The sequence below is a fragment of the Rhinatrema bivittatum genome, chromosome 13 (genome assembly GCF_901001135.1).
Source record: "Rhinatrema bivittatum chromosome 13, aRhiBiv1.1, whole genome shotgun sequence".
In the NCBI taxonomy this organism is placed as follows: Eukaryota; Metazoa; Chordata; class Amphibia; order Gymnophiona; family Rhinatrematidae; genus Rhinatrema; species Rhinatrema bivittatum.
This window is the reverse complement of record NC_042627.1, coordinates 82604697-82627691: the sequence shown is the minus strand read 5'-3', so window position 1 is coordinate 82627691 and position 22995 is coordinate 82604697. Positions and strand designations below refer to the sequence as shown.

General features: G+C 48.8%; 1 protein-coding gene across 1 annotated transcript in view; it reads left to right on the top strand.

Moving 5' to 3' along the window:
• The first annotated feature begins 8238 nt into the window (after positions 1-8238).
• Positions 8239-22995, top strand: part of LOC115074757 (stereocilin-like) — a 102928-nt gene continuing 88171 nt past the window's right edge. The window contains exons 1-7 of the mRNA XM_029574518.1: positions 8239-8631; positions 8942-9271; positions 14867-15021; positions 15807-15993; positions 16607-16719; positions 21895-22027; positions 22620-22802. Of these exons, the coding sequence (XP_029430378.1) occupies positions 8239-8631; positions 8942-9271; positions 14867-15021; positions 15807-15993; positions 16607-16719; positions 21895-22027; positions 22620-22802 (1494 nt within the window). The remainder of the gene's footprint in view (positions 8632-8941; positions 9272-14866; positions 15022-15806; positions 15994-16606; positions 16720-21894; positions 22028-22619; positions 22803-22995) is intronic.

Here is a 22995-nt window from a genome sequence, read left to right as displayed (position 1 = left end):
TCGGAGCCAACAATGTTTACACCGCTGCTAAACCGACTGAATACGCTCATCGGTGCCCTTCCAACACAACCTAGGCCACCGATGCCAAAGCAACCCGAAAAGTCTCTGAAAGCCCTGATACCCATTCCAGGGTCCTCAGAAGACGAAGACACAGACTCCAGTCCTCTTCAACACCGATTACACCAATGCCGGATCCGATGCCTGGTCCATCAGGGCTCTCGGGACCGAGATGCCCACGTTTCCTTTGGTGCCACTGAAATCCACATTGGTGCCACCGCATCTTCCATCCAGACCATCGAAGGATCCATCGGTGCCAACACATCCTACAGTACCAACCTTCTTTCCGCCTTCAGGACCTTTTCTGACACATGGGAAGATGTTGACACCGACACATCCACGGAGGACATCTTATCAGAACCATCTCCTCCGGAAGAAAGGAGAAAATCTCCCCCAGAAGACCTCTCCTTTGCAAATTTTGTAAAGGAAATGTCAGAGACAATCCCCTTTGACCTGATTACAGAGGAGGACACACGCCATAAAACATTGGAAGTTCTCCAATTTTTTGATGCTCCAAAGGAAGTTATGGCTATCCCTGTCCACGAGGTGCTTGTGGATCTCCAACATAGTCTCTGGGAGCATCCTTGTACTGTCCAACCAGTGAATAGGAGGACAGATGCAACTTATCTGGTCCAACATATATTCCTGGATTCCAAAAGCCACAACTATCCCATCAGTCAGTGGTAGTTGAATCCGCACAGAAAAAGGCCAGGCGTCTGCGCCCTCACTCTTCAACACCTCCTGGCAAAGACCAAAAATTCTTGGATATTTTGGGTCACAAGATGTTTCAGGGCTCATTGCTAGTGTCAAGCATAGCTGCATATCAACTTTACATGACACAATATCAAAGAATCTCTGGAAGCAGGTTCAGGGAATATCTGACTCTCTCCCCCAACAAGAAGAAGATAGCCTCAAAGCCATACTACAGAAAGGCCTTGAGGCTGGGAAACATGAGGTTGGGCTGCTTACGACTCCTTTGAAACTGCTTCTCACTTGGCAATGGGAATCAGCACCAGGAGGTGGACTTGGCTGAAAGCATCTGACTTGAGACCTGAAGTACAACTCGCTGATTTGCCATGTACTGGTGACAACCTATTCGGCGACAAGATACAGGATGCAGTGGCTTAACTAAAAGACCATAACGAGACCCTGCGTCAATTGTCTACAGTTACTACCGAGGGCCCTTCCTTTGCGAGAAGGGACCCTAGAAAACCATTTTATCGCCCACGCAGATATTACCCACCTACATCTCGCGTGAGGCCAACAAAGCCGTCTTAGGACATCCTCGACAGCCCAAGCCATCCAGGCCTCAGCCACCACTGCAAACAGGCCAAGCCTCTGGATTTTGAAATCTATCCAGAGAACAGCAGCCACTCCACAAATCCAAAACCAGATTTGCCAGTAGGAGGTAGACTTCACCATTTCATAACCAACTGGCTCAGCATTACCACAGACCAATGGGTTATATCCATCATAACCCAGGGATACCATCTAAACTTCCTCATGGTACCCCCCAGATTCACCATCCAATCCACTGTGGATGCAAAAAGATCACACAATCCTTCTAGAGTCAGAACTCTCCACCTTTCTGGGCACCAGGGCTGTGGAACCCATTCCCCGGGCACAGCAGGGCAGAAGATTCTACTCTCGCTACTTTCTCATTCCAAAGAAATCAGGTGGCCTCTGCCCCATTCTAGACCTCCGCAATCTCAAAAATTTCTATGAAAAGAAAAATTCAGGATGGTGTCCCTCGGCAGCATGCTTCCCCTTCTGCAAAAAGGAGATTGGCTCTGTTCTCTGGATCTTCAGGACACTTATGCTCACATTCCAATATTCCCACATCACCGCAAATACCTGCGTTTCCTAGTGAGACATCAACGTTATCAGTACCGGGTTCTGCCTTTCGGACTTACCTCAGCACCCCATGTATTTACAAAGTGCGTAGCAGTTGCTGCGGCCCATCTATGCAAAAAAACATACACGTCTTTCCTTACCTGGACGACTGGCTGATCAAAAGCCATTCCAAACAAGGAGCTCTCGACACTCTCAAGCTCACTATCAATCTGCTACGCTCGTTGGGATTTCTCATCAGTTACCAAAAATCCCACTTGAAACCATCTCACCTCCTTACTTTCATTGGAGCAGATTTGGACACCACAGTCGCAAAGGCATTCCTGCCCAACGACCGTGAGACAAACTCTCCAGACTTGCTACATCTCTGCGCACAAAAAAAACAGCCTCAGCCCATCAATTCTTAATATTGCTGGGCCACATGGCTTTCACGGTCCACGTCACTCCTCTATGGCCAGGCTGGCCATGAGAATCACTCAATGGACTTTGAAATCTCAGTGGCTCCAAGCCACTCAACCTCTTTCATCCCGAATTCAAGAAACCCACCAGCTACGTCTATCGCTCCTCTGGTGGACAAACAAAGCAACTTGCTGACAGGTCTACCCTTCCAGCAACCAATTCTGCAAGTGATGTTAACCATAGACGCATCCAACTTGGGTTGGGGAGCTCTTGTGAACAACCTCCTAACTCAAGTTTCTTGGACACAGCTCGAAGCAATGTTTCAGATCAACTTCCTAGAGCTTCGAGCTATACGTTATGCTCTATATGCATTCAAGGACTGCCTTTCACACAAGACTGTTCTCATACAAACAGACAACACAGTTGCAATGTGGTACTTGAACAAGCAGGGCGGCACAGGCTCTTATCTCCTCTGCCAAGAAGCCGCGCAGATCTGGGCCTGGGCCCTTGCATACTCCATATATCTCCGGGCCACTTATCTGGCAGGCATACAGAACGTAGCAGCAGATTGCCTCAGCCGACAGTTCCATTCCCACGAGTCGTCTCTGGATCCTGTGGTAACTACTAGTATTTTCCATCAACCAACAATAGACCTCTTTGCATCCGAATTGAATCACAAATTGGACAGATTCTGCTCCCTGCACAGGCAATAAAACAAGTTAGCCATGGACGTCTTCGCTCACCCCTGGAACACAGGCCTCCTATACGCGTATCCCCCGATACCACTGATAGCCAAAACTCTCGTGAAGCTACAACAGGACAAAGGGTCAATGATACTTATAGCCCAGACTGGCCTCTACAAGTGTGGTTTCCCATGCTTCTCGACCTCTCGATCAGAGAACCCATTCGCCTGGGCACTCTCATAACTCAGAACCAAGGCATGTTATGCCATCCAAACCTTCAGACCCTATCCCTCACAGCCTGGATATTGAAAGCTTGATCCTCCAACCACTCAACCTTTCAACTGAAGTCTCTCAAGTGCTTGTAGCTTCACGAAAGCCTTCCACATGAAAATCCTATCGTTCTAAGTGGAATAGATTTACCATATGGTGCATGCAAAAAGGTATCCCCTTTTCCTGCCCCACGCCATCTTTATTAGACTATCTCTGGCACCTTTCAGACTCTGGTCTCCAGACTTCTTCAGTGAGGGTACACCTGAGTGCCATCTCAGCTTACCACAAAGGAGTTGGAGATGCCCTGGTAACAGTGCAACCCCTTGTGAGTAGGTTGATAAAGGGCCTACTCCAAATTAAGCCCCCTCTAAGGCCACCATTCACTGAATGGGACCTAAATATAATACTTAGAAGGCTCATGCACTCCTTGTTTGAGCCTTCGCACTCCTGCGATGTTAAATTTCTTACATGGAAAGTTCTCTTCCTAGTAGCCATTATATCTGCTTGAAGGGTTAGTGAGTTACATACCCTATACCAGGTTCCTACATGACCCTAAATTCCTTCCCAAGGTGGTTACTGACTTCCACTTGAATCAGTCTATAGTCTTGCCCACCTTTTTCCAAGGCTTCACTCTCACCAAGGCAAGAGTTTTACACACCTTGGATTGTAAACGTGCACTTGCATTTTACCTAGGCCGCACTGCAGTCCATAGGAAATCCACCCAACTCTTTGTTTCTTTTGACAAAAACAGACTAGGAGTTGCAGTGGGCAAACAAACTCTCTCCAACTGGCTAGCAGACTATCAAATTCTGCTATGAAAAAGCAGGCCTTCCTCTCCAGGGACGAGTGAAGGCGCACTCAGTAAGAGCCATGGCAACCTCAATAGCACACTGTTCAGTACCGATTGTTGAGATCTGTAACGCTGCAACATGGAGCTCTCTTCACACATTTGCAGCACATTACTGCCTGGACAAGGAAGGATGTCAAGACTCTGCCTTTGGCCAATCCGTCTTGAAGAACTTATTTCCAGTATAATCCCAACTCCTTCCACATCCACTGCTGTGATTTTCAGGCTGCCTCATTTTTACCATCAGTACACCAGTTGTTGTGCCTGTTGCACAAGTTGTAAGCTATTGGTCCAAAGAAATATGAGTCAGCCTGTAGCTTGCTAATCACCCATATGTGAGGACTACCATCCTGCTTGTCCTGGGAGAAAGCAGAGTTACTTACTTGTAACAGGTGTTCTCCCAGGACAGCAGGATGCAGTCCTCACAAAACCCACCCGCCACCCCACGGAGTTGGGTCCGAAACGTTTTATTTTATTTTTTCACTCGCACTTTTTGCTACAAAGAGACTGAAGGGAGACCCCTGTGGCTACAGGGATTATGGCATGCTGGGCATGCTCAGTGTGCCAGTCAAAAGTTCTAGAAACTTTGACAGAAAAGTTTTCCGTGAGAGGGCTCCGTCCAGTGACGTCACCACATTTGAGGACTACATCCTGTTACAGGTAAGCAACTCTGCTTTCCATGTTTTCATTAGCACATGTCCAGTCTTGGCTTTGTGTGTCTTTCCAGTGCTGTCATCCTGCAAAGGTCAAAAGACTGTCAGGAAACCATGTGATTGGGCTTCAGAGGAAAATTATTTCCTAACATTGAGAGCCGCCACAGGACAGAAAAGACATGTCTTCCAAGAACTAGGTTTTCAATTTCTGCTTTGAAATAAGCAGGGCTTGGGTGTGCACCTGACTCTGCTCCTTCACTGCTTTGCACTTTTTCTTCTTTGACGGTTTTCCTAGCTTTACCTGGTCATGACGATGACCAAAAGAAGAGGCAAAACGATGTATTTTTCCCATAGTCTTCTATGCTCCTATTTTATTAAGGGATATTTACTGGAGTTTGTCTGGTGCTACCCTGGGACTGGTAGTTGGTGCAGCCTCATCCTATTCTGAACTGGTCCCTGCCCTGATGAGATTCACCCGCAAAAAGGTTCACGCCAACATGTTCGCTATCTCTTTGCAATCTGAATTTGGCCCAGACAGCAATCTGTTATTTTCGACCCTTAATGAAAAACTGGTGACCTAGACGCAGTGTTCCCTTCTTGGGAACCTCTGGTTTGTTTTTGTGGCCTTCCTAGTTCTTGCAACACTAGGGATTGCAACACTTGGTTGAATTTTTCTAATTGTAAGAAGGTTGCTTAGCTTTATTTGGATTACTTTATAAAAAATTAAGTTTAACAGAAAATGAACATTTATTAGTTTACTGTCCCCTTGTCACAGATTACAGTACAAAAGTAAACTAAGAGCATAACTGCCCAATGCGAGGTCTTGTCCTTTTTTAAAAGGGAATTAGATTTGTTGGTATTGTTTCTAAACTAACATCACACAGCCTAGAACTGTGCTCCTCAGAATCCCTTCTTTCAATCTCCTAGATTCACTTGAGACAGTTCCACGGCACCCGCTATGCTGCCATCGATCCATCTATGGTCAGTGCTGAAGAGCTGGAAGTGGAGAAGGGCAGCGGTGGGGTCACAGAGCTGCAGTAGGTCCTCCCGCTCACAACTAAGTGCATTTACTCTAATTCCACAGCAGTCTTCCTGGACAGGTGCTTGCCTTGCTCTGTCTTGTACCCATTTTCCACATCCTACTTTGTGACTAAAATATTCTCCTTGAAATGGGAGCTGCCAACGTGAGATTCTCTCAGTCCATGGACCTGGTATCTTCAGTTCCTTTTTTTTTTTTTTTTTTTTTTGTTAACCTTCAGATAAATGAACTACTCTGGATTGGTCCCAAACATTCTTCCTTTTTAGGAACTGCAACCAGACTCAGATTCCTGCAAATGCCATGTTATTTCCATTTTTAATACTTTCCTGTAACTGTGAATTTTGCACATGCTGATTATGTATTAACTTGCAAGTGTTTTATAATCTTGTAGTGTATAGTTACATACATCAGTTTTTTTTGGGTTTTTTAAGAATATACCATTTCAGTTTTTGATATATTGTGTTATGTAAGGTGACTTTTCCAGCCAGAAACAGCACATTAATGATTTGTCAGTTTTGTTGTGCTGCACCAGTGGCTTTGAATAAATTCTTATTTCACCAAGATTTTCTACAGTTAGTTCATTTGTACCCAAATATAACTGCTGGCCACTGTATAATCTGCATCCTAGCTTGGCAGTGAGACACAGATGTGACAAGAGAGTTCTCCAGACCCACGTCCCTCCTCCTGTAAGATCACAGGCCTTTGCTTCCCCACTGCCAGGAATCCTGTGTGTAGCCTATGAAACCAGATAAACTGCATGCATTCCCAGTCTCTCTAGTGGGAGGCCATTCTATGCAGTCATCCTGCCTGCAAAGAAATATTTCCTTCATCTAAGGTGATAGCGTGACCTCCATATTCTAGCACTTCCTTTCCAAATGAAAATGGTTTGATCTTATGCTTTCTTTTTACCTTTATAAATGTCTCTAGTATTTATTTATTTAAAGTTTTTTATATTCCGCGGTTCGTTAGCAAACATCACCTCGGTTTACAGAGAACATTAAATTAGCAACAGGCTGTATATCCCCCTCCCCTATAAAGAAAGGGTCTGCACCCTCTGTTTGAGGCTAGGCTTGTGCCCATCTTTAGCCACCATCTAGCAAGGCTGGTGCCCCATCTCTTCCAAGAGGTGAACATAAGATCTGCCATACTGGGTCAGACCAAGGATCCATCCAGAATCCGGTTTCCAAAGGTGGCTAATCCAAGGCACAAGTACCTGGCAAGTGCCCAACCATTAGATAGATTTTCTTCGATTTGTTTTAAATGAGCTACTTGCTAACTTCATGGAGTGGCCAGTGGTCCTCCTATTATCTGAGATGGAATTAGGTGGCTCTTTGCCAAATTCACCCCCCAGCTTTGCGCTTGGCAGGGGGGGGAACCTTTTTCCCCACCATCTACGCTTTGATTCATGGCTCGGTGCTGGTGAGTTTAAGCTGCCTAGGGCTTTGTGCAGCGTGTGTTTCAGGAGGAGGAGAAAGATCTTCAGAGCCCCCAGCAGCCATGAAGCGGAGTGCCCACTCCTGCACAATGGCTGAGAGAGAGAGGTTCTGTGGGCACCATGCCTTCGGTCTCTGTCAGTGCAGGTCATTTTGGGTGCTCATATGGCTTTACCCGCACCAATGGGGGGAGAAGGGGATTTTCCCCCGAAGCTTTCTCCAGATGAGGAATGCTGCTTCAAATCTGCCTAATTCCCTGTACGTACCCGGATCAGTCCAGACTCCTGGGTTATGCCCCCCCTCTAGCAGATGGAGACAGAAGTTTACAAACAAAACTCCGCCTTATCTAGGCTGGTGCCACCTACAGTCTGGCAGTCTTCTTCTGTCTCCTAGCAGGTGGAGAGGGTGCAAAACCTGCAGTCTGGATTGAGGCCTAGTGTAAAAAAAAAAAAAAAATATATAGATATTGTGAGTTAATTTTGGTTCCTAGGGGTTTCCTTGGATTTTTGGTGAAAGCCGGGACCGCAGTTGTCTGCCTGCAGGTCCGGTTGGTCTCCTCCCGGTGAGTGGTGAGGTCCCGCTGGGGCCATCCCCCCGGGGAGTTGAGCGCGCTGAGGGTGGGCTACGGGGCCCTTGCCAGCGGGGTGTTGTTGGTCATTAGCCTGGGGGTGATACCGGGGAGCTCGGTTCACTCCCCCCAGGTGGACCCGGAGCCGGCGGCGAACGGTAAAGAAAAAAAAAAAAAAAAAAAAAAAAGTTGTTTTTTGTTTCTTGCCTGTGTTGCTTTCTTGCTCTTCTCTCCCTGTCCGGGCTTCTTGGTTCGCGAAGGGGGGGGAACGCGAGAGGTGCCACGGTTTGTTGTTCTTCTGCTTCGGGGGTTGTTTTCCTCAGCATGCCGCGGCGATCCGTCTGTCGGGCCTGCGGGGCGGCCCGTCGCCTCTCCCGGGACAGCCTTTGTTCTGGCTGCGTTTCAGGAGGTGAGGGCGTCTCAGCAGGGCCTGTGGCGATGCGGCAGACGCATACAGCGGCTCCGGGGCAGAAATCGGGGGCAGCAGGTCCATTCCCGCGGAGCGCGGGAACGGGCGCCATTTTGGAGGCGCTTGCCTCAGGGGCGGGAAGATCCGCCATTTTGTTGCCGGTGGCGGCAGCTCCGGCGGCGTGTGAGCCGGAGGATTTGCCTCCGGCCCTGTCCCCGCAACGGAGGGTCTCCGAGGGGGACCAGTCTCCGGTTGATAGCGATCCGGAAGGGGATCCGGATCGCAGCTCCTCTGACTCCTTCACATCTGAGTTTGTGCGGGTGATGCACAAAGCTTTCGAGGCGCGGCGGCAGGCCAGAAAGCGTGGCATACATGGTTTGGATCGGGGTAAGGTGTCCAGTAAGCGGGCCCGGCCTAGCCAGGTAGCGGAGATCCCGGGGGGAACCCGCCCGCTCCGGTTGGGGGTCCCGCGGGGGGGCGCTTGACCCGGAGTCCGACTCCGAGGATCTGGAGGAGCCAGATCCGCCGTCTCAGCTGCGTGGTGTTGATGGGGAAGGTGAGCAGGGAGCTGATGGTTTGGGCGGTCCCTAGACGGCGGTGGGGGATGACCCCAAGGTGGTGCGTCTGTTTCGGCGCGACGAGTGGGCGCCGTTGATTCCTGCTATCCCCGTGGTTTTGGGGTTGCGGGGACCGCCAACGGCTTTCCGTTCAGCTTCGGATTTGCTCTTTAAGGAGTGGGACACTCTTGATCTGGGGCTGAAGTTGGCCAAGGCCATGGACAAGCTCTATCCCCTGACGGAAGACGCGCTCGAGCTGTTCAAAGTCCCGAGGCTAGACTCGGCGGTGGCGGCGGTGACGAAGCGGGCCACCATCCCGGTAGCGGGTGGAACAGCTCTTAAGGATCTGCAGGACCGTAAGCTGGAGGTGCAGCTTAAGAAGGTCTTTGAGGTGTCTGTCTGTAGTAATTTTTCCCTGCGCGCGGGGCTCAGATGGGCTCAGCAACTATCGGCTAACGAAGCGCTCTCGCAGGAGGAAGCGCTGCAGGCAGCTCGCTTGGAGGCGGTATTGCCTATAGCGCGGATGCTTTTTATGATTTGCTCCGTACTTCAGCGCGGGCAATGGTTTCTGCGGTGGCTGCAAGGTGGTTGTTATGGCTGCGGCACTGGGCGGTGGCTGCGGCACTGGGCGGTGGACGTCTCGTCGAAGGCTCGCTTAGGCTCTCGGCCGTTTAAGGGTCAGCTGCTTTTTGGCAAGGAGCTGGAGGATTTGATTGAGTCATTGGGCGAGAACAAGGTCCTTCGGCTGCCGGAGGACAGGCCACGGTCTAGGGGGAATCCGGCCGCGCGGGGTAGGTTCCGTGGTGGGCGTAGACCCCGTAATGCGCGGGGTTCGGTTTCCTCATTCCGCCATAATGCGTCACGGCAGCAATTGTACACGCAGTCCGTTCGCGGGCGCAGGTTTGGCAGACCCGGGGCCGGGACCGGAACCCCGGGCGGTAAGCCTTCCCAATGATGGGCTGCCGGTCCACTCCCCGGTTCCGGTGATAGGCGGCAGGTTGGCGCAGTTCGCCGGGGAGTGGGCCAAGATCACGTCGGATCAGTGGGTGCTGGACGTGATAAATCGCGGCTACGCGTTAGATTTTGCACAGCGGCCCCGGCCTTGTTTCATGGTGTTGCCCTGCGGTTTTTCCGAGAAGCGTCGGGTGTTCAGGGGCACAATTCGGCATCTACTGACGTTAGGCGCGATCGTTCCAGTACCGTTCCACGAGATGCGAGGCGGCCGGTATTCAATTTACTTCCTGGTGCCAAAGAAAGAAGGCACCTTTCATCCGATCTTCGATCTCAAAGGCGTAAACAAGTGCTTGCGGGTACCACGGTTCCGCATGGAGACGCTACGGTCGGTCGTTGCATCGGTGCATCAAGGGGAGTTTCTCGCGTCCCTGGATCTCACGGAGGCGTATTTGCATATCGGAATTCGCACGGATCACCAACGCTACCTACGGTTCGCAGTGTTGGGGCAGCATTTCCAGTTCCAAGCCTTACCATTCGGTTTGGCGACAGCCCCGCTGACTTTCACAAAGATCATGGTGGTGGTAGCTGCGCACCTTCGCAAGGAGGGGTGTCTGGTCCATCCGTGTCTGGACGATTGGTTGATTTGAGCAAAGTCCGAGCGTCTCTGTCGGTTGGCGGTACACCGCGTGGTCGGGTTGCTGCAGAGCCTTGGTTGGGTAAGCAATCGGGCCAAGAGTCGGCTGGAACCGTCGCAATCCCTGGAGTTTTTGGGAGCCCTGTGCGACACAAGCCGGGGCATGGTATATCTGACGCAGGAGCGCAGAGACAAATTACAGTGGCAAGCCCGACGCTTATTAGCCAAGTCCATGCCGGTTGTCTGGGACTATCTACAGTTGGTAGGGTCTATGACTTCTACGCGAGAATTGGTTCCCTGGGCGTTCGAGCATATGCGGCCCTTACAATTAGCGTTACTCTCCCGTTGGAACCCGGTGTCGGAACAGTTCCAGCTTCCACTGCCACTGCCGCAATCCGCCCGCTCCAGCATGGCCTGGTGGCTTTGTGCCAGCAACCTAGCCAAGAGGATCTCGCTGGCAGTGCCCTCATGGATGGTGGTTACCACGGATGCCAGCCTGTACGGATGGGGTGCGGTGTGTCTCCGAAAGTCGGTACAGGGCACATGGTCCCCGAAGGAGGCGTCGTGGTCCATCACTCGGTTGGAGACCAGGGCGGTGCGGTTAGCCCTGCGGGAGTTGTTATCATTAGTACGAGGCAGGGCAGTTCGGATTCTGTCGGACAATGCCACAGCGGTGGCCTACATCAACCGTCAAGGCGGCACCAGAAGTCTACCGGTGGCCGTCGAGGCGCGACAGCTGATGGCATGGGCCGAACGGCATCTTCAGTGCATAGCGGCATCTCACATTGCGGGAGTTGAAAATGTTCAAGCGGATTTCCTGAGTCGCAATCGGCTAGTTCCCGGCGAGTGGGAGCTCGCGGATGTAGCGTTTCAGAGCATCTGTGCCAGGTGGGGAACACCGGTTCTAGATCTGATGGCGACGTTCAAAAAGAAAAAAAGAAAAATGCCAAGGCCCCGCGATTCTTTGCCCGCCGCCGGGAAACGGGGGCGGAAGGGGTCGACGCCCTCGCGTTGCCTTGGCCGACAGGGGTACTCCTTTATGTCTTCCCTCCGTGGCCCCTTATCGGACGCACGCTGAGGCGCATTGAGCTTCATCCGTCGCTAGTGATTCTAGTCGCACCCGAATGGCCGCGCCGGCCGTGGTTCGCGGGTCTTCAGAACTTGAGGTTGGAAGCTCCTCTTCGGTTTCCATATGTGCCGGACCGTCTGCATCAGGGTCCCGTTTGTTTCGACCAGGTCGGATGTTTTTGTCTAGCGGCATGGCCTTTGAGAGGCGTAGGTTGAAGAAACGGGGATACTCGGATGCGGTGGTCACGACTCTGTTGCGGTCGCGCAAGCCTTCCACGTCTCTGGTGGGTGTGCGTGTATGGTCGATCTTTGAGTCGTGGTGCCTGGCGCAGGATATTCGGCCAGCGCAGGCCTCGGTGCCCGAGGTGTTGTGTTTTCTACAAGATGGTTTGGCTAAGGGCTTGTCTTGCAGTTCGCTTAGGGTGCAGGTGGCGGCCCTTGGTTTGCTGCGAGGACAGGTCCAAGGAATGACCTTGTCTTCGCACCCGGATGTCATTCGTTTCCTCCGAGGGGCTAAGCAATTGCGTCCTCCGTTCCGTTTTTCGTGTCCATCCCGGAGTTTGAATCTGGTTCTCAAGGCTTTATGCTCCGTGCCCTTCGAGCCTGCCCGCGGAGCTACCGTGAAGGACCTCACGCTGAAGGTGGTCTTTCTAGTGGCTGTTGCGTCCGCAAGACGGGTATCGGAGCTTCAAGCATTGTCGGGTCGGGAACCCTTTTTGGAGAATTACGGATTCGGGAGTGTCGCTTCGTACTGTGTCTTCCTTCTTGCCTAAGGTGGTATCTGCTTTTCATCTATATCAGACGGTGGATCTGCCTTCGTTGTCGGAAGCTGATACGTCTCTTCCAAATTATAGAGACTTGCGGAGGCTGGATGTGAAAAGAGCCCTGTTACGTTACCTAGAGGTAACGAACCCCTTTCGTAGGACTGATCACCTTTTTTGTCCTGTCCACGGCGCGGCCAAGCGGCTTCCAGGACTACAATTGCCCGTTGGTTGAAGGAGGCAATTGGTTCCGCGTGAAGGCTCATTCTACGCGTTCTCAAGCAGCCTCCTGGGCGGAGTGCAGCCAGGTTTCCGCAGAGGATATTTGTAGAGCGGCGACCTGGAAGTCATTGCATACCTTTGCTCGTCATTATCGCCTGGATGTTCATGCATCAGGTAACGGCAGTTTCGGGTCTGGGGTACTTTGAGCGGGACTCTCCGGTTCCCACCCTGTTTAAAATAGCTCTGGTACATCCCAGGAGTCTGGACTGATCCGGGTACGTACAGGGAAAAGAAAATTAGGTCTTACCTTAGTTAATTTTCGTTCCTGTAGTACCACGGATCAGTCCAGAGTCCCACCCGTCGAGTCTGCTGTGATGAAGGTGAGTCTGATAGCGAGACGGTGGGGTTTCCTATCTTTCCGTTTTGTATCGGTTTCTTCAATTTTCTCTGGTTCGGGTCCCGCTTGGGGGATAGTTGAGCCACTAGTTTTGGTTGGTTGATTACTGTATATAGTTCATTTGTGTTAATTTTGGGGCTTCATCTGCTTTGACATTAAGTAAGACTGCCAGACTGTAGGTGGCACCAGCCTAGATAAGGCGGAGTTTTGTTTGTAAACTTCTGTCTCCATCTGCTAGAGGGGGGGCATAACCCAGGACTCTGGACTGATCCGTGGTACTACAGGAACGAAAATTAACTAAGGTAAGACCTAATTTTCTTTTCTGAGCCCCCAAACCCTTCCCATCCAATATCCAACCCAGTCAGCGAACTCCTTCCCATAAAGGGGACGGACCCGCAGACCAACATGAACGTCCAACTATCCCTCCTCCCAAAACATAACAGATAATGAATACTAACACTGACCAACACCACTAATAAAACAAAACTATGGTGCAGAAATACAGAGAGCAAAGAAAACCAACATGCAGTGATTACAGCACTCCCCTCAGAGTATCACTGCTTCATGCATTAGAAGAAACACTGTAAATATCTTAGTAATAACAGAGTCTCAGCCCTGATCAGAGAGTATTGACTGCGATTCTGTATTCAAATGAGGGCCCGCAGCAAAAAGAGGTGCTAGGGACACTAGTGCGTCCCTAGCACCTCTTTTTGGACAGGAGCGGTGGCTGTCAGCGGGTTTGACAGCCGACGCAGGTTCTCAAACCCACTGACAGCCAAGGGTTCGGAAACCGGACGCCGGCAAAATTGAGCGTCCGGTTTTCAAGCTGCGGGACAATTTCAAATTTTTATTTATTTATTTTTTTTAACTTTTTTTTACTTTCGGGACCTCCGACTTAATATTGCTATGATATTAATATTGCTATGATATGAATCGCGCGGGCATAACTAATAGGGCTATCAACATGCTATGATATTAATATTGCTATGATATGAATCGCGCGGGCATAACTAATAGGGCTATCAACATGCATTTGCATGTTGCGGGCGCTATTGGGTTCGGGGAGGTTGGACGAGCATTTTCGACGTGCTATTACCCCTTACTGAATAAGGGGTAAAGCTAGTGCGTCGAAAACGTGCGTCCAATCGCGGGTTAACAGTGCGCTGCACTGTATCAGCCTGTTAATAAGTTAAAATAACTGATACTTGGTTCCTCACACACCTTTTCATGTTGCTTGAGTCACCTCAACACTCTTGGATTCCCCGCAGCCCAGAACAAGATGGCACCACTGGCAAATCTTCTATCCAGTAACAGATCCTGTGCTGCAGGCTTCCCAAAGGGAAGAAAAGGGGTCCCAGATGAGTGAGGGATCCTTGGCTTCCCAGCACATTTCCTCCAGGAATCCCCTGAGAGCATCAGCCCACCTCACAAATCTCCACAGACCCCCAGATTCTCTATTATAAACCACGCTCAGGGGCCACACTCAGAATACTTCCAATGCTGAATATCATGCACTTCTAGACCCTCCCCCCCCCCCCCCCCGACCTGCACAGCTTCCTGGGAGTTGTAGTTTTTCCCTTTTTCTCTCCTTCATAAGCCTTTGACTTATGTTTTAGTGAGTGCCAGGTCTTGCACTCCCCAGGTAGGCAGAACAGCTGGGGAGGGAGTCATCCAGTGGCCGCATTTGGGGCCCATGATTGCAGAGTTCTGGGAGGAGTTCTGGGATGTGGCCCAGAGCCGAGGAAGGGATAGAAAACAGGGGTGGATGAAGCCTCTGCTCTCAGTAATAGGAAGTCCAGAAGAGCTATGGGAGAGCTGGTTACACTGAGGCAGCTCTGAACAACCAGACACATCTTTCAAGACCGTTATGTAAATTGTGAACTAGGTCCTCACTGTCATTCCCATTTCCTCGCAGCCCCAGGAAGGCTCTCCTGTATGTTTGGCAGAGGAAATCTCCTCCTTAGGGGAGTGCCCGAGACCACAAGGTGGTAATAGTTTGTTGTAAATGTTTGCCTTCAGCTTCCCTTCAGTGATGAAAATCTTTTTTTTTCCTACACCTTGCAGGTTACAGATGAGCACATGGCAACCGTGGTGTCTGTGTTTCTCAAGAATCAGGTGGTATTTGACCCATCCTTCTTCTCAGAACTCGCCCCCTTCTTGGTTTACTTGTCACCTCCAGAATTGTGGACCTTGCCAGCTTTACAGGGAGATGCAGCAGTGTAAGTTTCTTCTTGTGCTATACAGAAAGAGGCCTGCTGGCAGCTTTTCAAACTGCAGCTCAACATCATTTTCACCACAAAACATCTGACTAGTTCTTTCCACCACATATACCACACCAAGCACAGAGCACTAAATAGCACCACCACCAGGTTTACTACAAAAATCAGAGCGCCAGTAAGCAGAGTGCGCCAAACAGCACCAGCCGCCACGTTTACTGCAGTAAACAGAGTGCACCAAATATCACCGGCCGCCACGTTTACTGCAGTAAGCAGAGTGCACCAAATATCATCGGCCGCCACGTTTACTGCAATAAGCAGAGTGCGCCAAATAGTAGCCAAACATCACCGGCCATCAAGTTTACTGTAGTAAGCAGAGTGCCAAATTGCACCGGCCAGCACTTTTACTGCAGAAGCTGCAAAGAGTCCAATAGCACTACCTGCACTGTACACTGCAGAAATCAGTGCTGAATAGTACGAGCTGCCACATCTATTGCAGTAAACACAGAGCGCTGAATAGAACCATTCATCACGGAATATGCCACCATGTTTGCTCGAGCTCGGCAAGTATTATCTCCAGATTCAATTGACAATGTTTGAAATTCTGTGATTGTTTATCTACGCCTAATATTCAGGATTTGTCAGCTTTTCTAGATTTCCCTGTGCCCTGACCCAGATTTACATTGCCTGATTGTGTTTCTAGGACAGAGAAAGCCCACTCTATAAGCTCTGGCTTGTGCCTGTGTGATTTTATCCTCTCATCCGGCCTTGTCTCTCTCTTCCTGAAGGTTAGAGGAAGTAAACCGACAGCTGGAGAGCCTGACTTTGGAGCAGAGGCGAGCGCTGGGGATCTGGCTTGGGAGCTCGGAGAACTTCAGCAGGGTACCCTCCTTATCGGCCTCCTATCTGAAGCAAGCTGGCAGCCTCCTGGCCTTCCTGCCTCTGGAGCCCTTTCAGCAGCTTTCCAGCCAGCAGGTACCGAGCTCCAGCGAAAAGTCTCTTTGTAATCCTGCAGAGCACAGCAATCCCAGGTCCAAGAGAATTGGATCTGAGAGGAGGAACCCTGTGCATGTGGTGCAAGAAAAAGCAGCTCTATTATACCGGTGTCAGCTTTCAAACCCACTGACAGCCACAGGTTCGGAAAACGGACGTCGGCAAAACTGAGTTTTGTTAACTGCTGACCAGTGGGCATTTTTTTTTTTTAATTTTTGGATCCTGCGACTTAATATCGCCAGGATATTAAGTCAGAGAGTGTACAGAACAGCAGTATTTTCTGCTTTTCTACACTTTTCAGGGTCGCTTACTGGCGTTAATTTCTGAGTGCAGAACGTGCAGCTTGGCCGCACATTTTACTTTCTGTATCCTGGGTGACTGACTAAGAGGCTCATTAACATGTATTTGCATGTGATGAGCGCTATTAGTTTCGGGGGGCGGGTTGGCCGCGTGTTTTCCCCGCACTATTACCCCTTACAGCATAAGCGGTAATCGACGCCGGTGGGAACGCGAGGCCAATGGCGTGTGCGGGGCCTGCTCATGTCTGGGACCATTCTCGCTCCGGGTTCTCACGCCTTCTTGTCTTCTCTTGTAGGTCGTTCCCCTGCTGAACGTCCTGCTCAGTAACGCCCTGACGCCTGCTCAGGAGCGAGTCCTCGTGGGCCAAGTTCTAACTTACAAAAATGTAACGTTACAGGACATCGTGCTGTAAGTGTGCAATGCGCGCGCTGCACCAGCTCTGGGCTCTGCTGCTTTTCTTGCACCCTTCCTCTTCTCTCCTTTTACTTTCCTGCTGACATGAGCGGCGCTAGTAATGCCTGAAGCTGGGGTGCATCTCCGCTCTTCCCCTGTCAGCTTGATATTCAGTCTTTGCAGTTAGCCAGACACAACACGGCATCAGCTCCTAAACTTTAGCTGCTTAAATCATTCCTCGGCTAAAATTGCATGCAGGGCAGCACTGAAAGTTTTCTGCCTAGCCCAGATATTCAGCTAATTCTGCTGCCCTAACGCTAGCCGGAAAGCTAAAATTAAACAGAAATGCGGAGCTGCAACCAATTTTCCCCACCCCTCCCCAAGAAATGAAATAAAATGTTGCACTCCCCACCCCATCCCATCCCCTAACCTTACAAAAGCTCCTTCTCCTGGATGCAGAGCCCAGCACTGGGAATCTAAAATTAGGGTGAGTTTTCCCTAGTGTTGGGCGCTTTATAAATGCAATAAATGTATGTGCATCACTTTGCACTTGTCCACATTAAACTTCAGCTGCCATTTACATGCCCAGTGCTACACTCGCACAGCCTCACACTGTGCCTACATCATTAATGAATAAATTAAACAGCACTGGGCCTCGGAGTCCACTGTTCTCTTTTCTCCACTAGGAAAACTGACATTAAATCCTGCCCTCTGTTTTATGTTTTGTTTTGTAACATTTTGCAATAGACAATAGGCCATTACTTCCTGTCTCTTATGAGGGGACCTTGTGAAATGCCTTCTGGAAATCCATACCCTGTCTTGGTCAGCAATCCTTTCTCACATGCTTAGGTGTAAACAAGCAACGTGGATAAAGCAGAGCCCATCTAGTAGCTTAAATTCCTAAATGCATGCTGGCTCTTTCCCATTAAGCCATGTTTATTCATGTGCCCAGTATTTTACCAAGCACCGACGACAGGCCCATCAGTCTGCAGCTGCTTGGGTCATTCCCAGGAAGCCCAGTCCTCGGGTACAGAGGCAGATGTGAATGATAGGTTACAGATTACCAGTGGTAGGTTTGCAAGTTCATATTTGAATTGCTTTAGCAGTCTGGGGTGAATACCGCCCGGTCCTATGATTTGCTATTTTGCTCTAGCACTGCTTCCAGATTCAGTTCCTCGGAGTAATTACCTAGAAAGAAACGGTTCATCGTTCTCATCTGTAAACATCGATGTGATGAATTTGTTTTGGTTTCCTACTCTTGTCTTGTCCTCCCTAAGTGTCTGCCTTTTACCTCTCCCCTCCCCAATTCACACCCTTCCAATATACTTGAAAAGATTTTTTATTATTGCTTTTTGCGTTTTTGGCAAATCTCCCCTCAAATTCCCTCTTAGTCTACATTATTAGTATTTTACGTTTAATTCCTATTTTCCTCATTAGGCTCTGCTTTCCATTTTTTGAAAGGATTTCTTTTTGGCTTTGTCCTCTTACTGCTCCATTTAGCCACGTTGCTGGATGCTTGTTCTCATTTTCACCCATTTTAATTTGTGGAATGCATTTTCTCAAGGCTTCCAAAATGGAATTTTTTTAATGACCAGCAATGGAAAAACTGAGTGGAAACTGAATTTCAAACAACTCTACACATCACAAGTACAGTTCAAATCACATAGTAGATTTGTAAGTAGCATCAGATTTATGACTAAAATATAACATTTCAGTCATTTATCGGTGTAACATCATTTCATGGCACAATTTAAAAGCTCTTTCTTTCTATGAAGTGCATTTTCAAAAGATGTGCACATGAAATAGCACGTACATGAGTATGAGGTACAGAGAAGGGCGACCAAAATGATAAAGGGGATGGAACAGCTTCCCTATGAGGAAAGACTAAAGAGGTTAGGACTTTTCAGCTTGGAGAAGAGACGGCTGAGGGGGGATATGATAGAGATGTTTAAAATCATGAGAGGTCTAGAACGGGTAGATGTGAATCGGTTATTTACTCTTTCGGATAATAGAAGGACTAGGGGGCTCTCCATGAAGTTAGCAAGTAGCACATTTAAAGCTAATCGGAGAAAGTTCTTTTTCACTCAACGCACAATTAAACTCTGGAATTTGTTGCCAGAGGATGTGGTTAGTGCAGTTAGTATAGCTCTGTTTAAAAAAGGATTGGATAAGTTATTGGAGGAGAAGTCCATTACCTACTATTAATTAAGATGACTTAGAAAATAGCCACTGCTATTATTAGCAATGGTTACATGGAATAGACTTAGTGTTTGGGTACTTGCCAGGTTCTTATGGCCTGGATTGGCCTCTGTTGGAAACAGGATGCTGGGCTTGATGGACCCTTGGTCTGACCCAGCATGGCATGTTCTTGTATGATATTTTAAAAACTGCAACATGCGCACGTATATTGGGGACTGTAAAACTTGTGGGTGGGGTGTTGTGGGAGGGGCCTAACATATCCGTGATAAACTGCTGTGTTTCAACCTTCCAAAGCGATGGCATAACCTTTACTGGAGAATATTTACTCCTGCTCAATATCTGGTGTTAAGTTATTGTAAACTTCTCAAAAGTGTAAAGATGAGTGGGTGAAGGGTCTGGGTGAAATGGGGGGCTTCAGGCTGAGAGCGAGGAGAGTCTTCCTCAGCTGCTGCTGGTAATTTCATTGCCACTCACTTATTATAAAATCTGAATAACGGGGGATGAATGCATCTAAGTAACAGCAAAGCCCTTTAAAATTCAAAATATAAATAGGAGGGTATATCATGTGTACTCTTATCCGGCTAAATTCCAACTTAGCCAGACTGACTCCAGCGTTATTTATAATGGAAACAGGGATGGACCCACCAGGCCTCTCTGCTCCCAGCCCCAGGGGACCCTCCCCCCAGAGATACTTGTGGCTCTGGCCTTTAAGGTGGAGCAGGCTCGATGCCCGGCCCCGCACAGGTTAAGGAGATTTTAGGGCTGAAAGTGAAAACCACTTCATTTAGAAACGTGTGATGGCAAGTCACATTCATAATTTCTCTACATTTGTTATTTCATTCTTCATCCCAATATCTTTATTTCAAGAGCAAAATCTCAGCCTCAGAGGAACTGTGAGAGATTGACCGAAGAAAGAAACTGGTGATCTGACCTGGCTTTTGCTATAAAAAATGCCAAATGTTATGTTTCAGTCTCCCATCCGATGCCACTTACAAGTCTGCTGTGTGATGTGGAGAGCTTTCTGAGGTTTTCTCTCTTGCCGGTTGATGTGTGGGTAACTCTTCTTTCCTTATTTTTGTAATGTTTAATAATGCCCATGCCGCATGCAGATTTTGACCCTTGCCCCTGCTCCTTTTAGTTTCATCTTCTGTTATTGTGGTAGTTGCATTTATTTTTCTGCTCCGATGATCACCATTGCCAAGAAGCTGCAGCACCATGTCCTCTTGCACCGGACCCTGCATTGCACCCCCTGTCTCCGGTCTCGTTGCTTCTGTGCCCCCAGGAAGCACTCGCTTGTGACGCCTTCTCAGGCAGGAGCAGCAGAGGCTTGCAGTGATCTGAATACCTGCAGACCGGGAGGGGGAGATTGGTTGCTCACTAGCCCACTACTTTTGTTTTGCTTTTAAAATTCAAAAGCCTGGTGAGTGGCAAAGTTTCCCGGATAAGTGCCACGTAATGATTTCTCTGCTCCCCTGCGCTTTGTTTGTGTTCCCAGCTTGAATTCTGCCACTGTGGCTAGCGTGCACTCTCTCCTTCCTTATGCCCTTCCCTCCCTCCCCATTCCTAGGCAGAAGCCCTTCTTCACTGTCTTATCCCAGTTCCTGTTGGGATAAAGGTGAACCGGTAGATATAGTATACTTGGATTTTCAGAAGGCGTTTGACAAAGTTCCTCATGAGAGGCTTCTAGGAAAAGTAAAAAGTCATGGGATAGGTGGCGATGTCCTTTCGTGGATTGCAAACTGGCTAAAAGACAGGAAACAGAGAGTAGGATTAAATGGGCAATTTTCTCAGTGGAAGGGAGTGGACAGTGGAGTGCCTCAGGGTTCTGTGTTGGGACCCTTACTGTTCAATATATTTATAAATGATCTGGAAAGAAATACGACAAGTGAGATAATCAAATTTGCAGATGACACAAAATTGTGCAGAGTAGTTAAATCACAAGCAGATTGTGATAAATTGCAGGAAGACCTTGTGAGACTGGAAAATTGGGCATCCAAATGGCAGATGAAATTTAATGTGGATAAGTGCAAGGTGATGCATATAGGGAAAAATAACCCATGTTATAATTACACGATGTTGGGTTCCATATTAGGTGCTACAACCCAAGAAAGAGATCTAGGTGTCATAGTGGATAACACATTGAAATCGTCGGTTCAGTGTGATGCGGCAGTCAAAAAAGCAAACAGAATGTTGGGAATTATTAGAAAAGGAATGATGAATAAAATGGAAAATGTCATAATGCCTCTGTATCGCTCCATGGTGAGACCACACCTTGAATACTGTGTACAATTCTGGTCGCCGCATCTCAAAAAAGATATAATTGCGATGGAGAAGGTACAGAGAAGGGCTACCAAAATGATAAAGGAAATGGAACAGCTCCCCTATGAGGAAAGACTAAAGAGGTTAGGACTTTTCAGCTTGGAGAAGAGACGACTGAGGGGGGATATGATAGAGGTGTTTAAAATCATGAGAGGTCTAGAACGGGTAGATGTGAATCGGTTATTTACTCTTTCGGATAGTAGAAGGACTAGGGGACACTCCATGAAGTTAGCATGGGGCACATTTAAAACTAATCGGAGAAAGTTCTTTTTACTCAACGCACAATTAAACTCTGGAATTTGTTGCCAGAGGATGTGGTTAGTGCAGTTAGTGTAGCTGTGTTTAAAAAAGGATTGGATAAGTTCTTGGAGGAGAAGTCCATTACCTGCTATTAAGTTCACTTAGAGAATAGCCACTGCCATTAGCAATGGTTACATGGAATAGACTTAGTTTTTGGGTACTTGCCAGGTTCTTATGGCCTGGATTGGCCACTGTTGGAAACAGGATGCTGGGCTTGATGGACCCTTGGTCTGACCCAGTATGGCATTTTCTTATGTTCTTATGTTCTTATGTTCTGTTGCTATAGTCAAACAGGGGCAAAAGATGGTGCAGTCAGAGCAGGTCACGATAACAGTGGCGAGGATCCAGCTTTCTATTTGTTTGCATTTCCAGCTTGGGCAGACGAGTCTGCAGCGCACAAGTTTTGGATCTGCTCCCATTCAAGCAGAACGACAGCATCTTCCGTGTGTTGAAGGAGAACCTGATGCAGTGCATTGAGGATGGCGGCCGCGTTCCTGATGACTTGGTAAATACTATCAAAGGGGCCAAACCTTTCTGCTGTCTGGAAGGCAAAGCTTGAATAGGAACCAGATGAATAGTAAATATCTGCAATAATCAGTCTCCGAAATAGTTCCAGCTTAGAGACTTAAATAATTTTGAGATGTCACGCATCCTTTTAGCTCACTTTCAGGCTGATACAGCCCGGGTTTGGTTGCGCGTTTTCAATGCACTAGCTTTACCCCTTATTCAGTAAGGGGTAATAGCGCATCGAAAACGTGTGGCCAACCCCCCTGAAACTAATAGCGCCCGCAACATTGCATAAGGGGATTAGTTAGCGCCTCTACAACTGGGAGAAAAGCTTTAGTGTGCAGGTCCCATCGTCAGCAGCTACCCAGAAAATCCAGGAGTGCAGCAGAGCTTCTGACACTAAATACCGGGATCACAACAGGAAAAGTCACCTTTTACTTGAATCGTTTCCGAATAAGAGGCTTGAGAAGCGACGGGTGCTTTGGCACGCACCGAAGGCACATGATCTGTGTCATCGCCAGAAACAAAATCAGACCATTGGGTGTTCCTTGCTTGCTTGTGCTTTAGACTTTCTCTTCTTCCCTGCACAGATGCTGGATTTCCTCTTCGGCTGGTCAGGTGTGAAGGAGGCAGGGAATTTAAGTCCAGTGCAGCTCTGGGAGATGGCCGCCGTCCTGCCCTCTCTGGGATACAGCTTCCTTCAAAACCTTCTCCCTGCGGAAATTGCAGCCAGCATGTGGAAACTTAAAGCCGTCGCATTCTCCCCTGCCCAGGTATTACTGGGAGAAAACCCAGGAGGAGCAAAATGTCAGTATTCTTATTGAATGTGTGCTACTCCCAGTTTCCATGGGTTCCCTGCTATGCTGGCCACTCTGTCACGCGGGGTGGTGTCCAGCCACGTGCTGGTCTCTCTCACAGGCCGAACACACTTTCTGCCTGCACCTCAGCGCACAAAAATGACTGCCG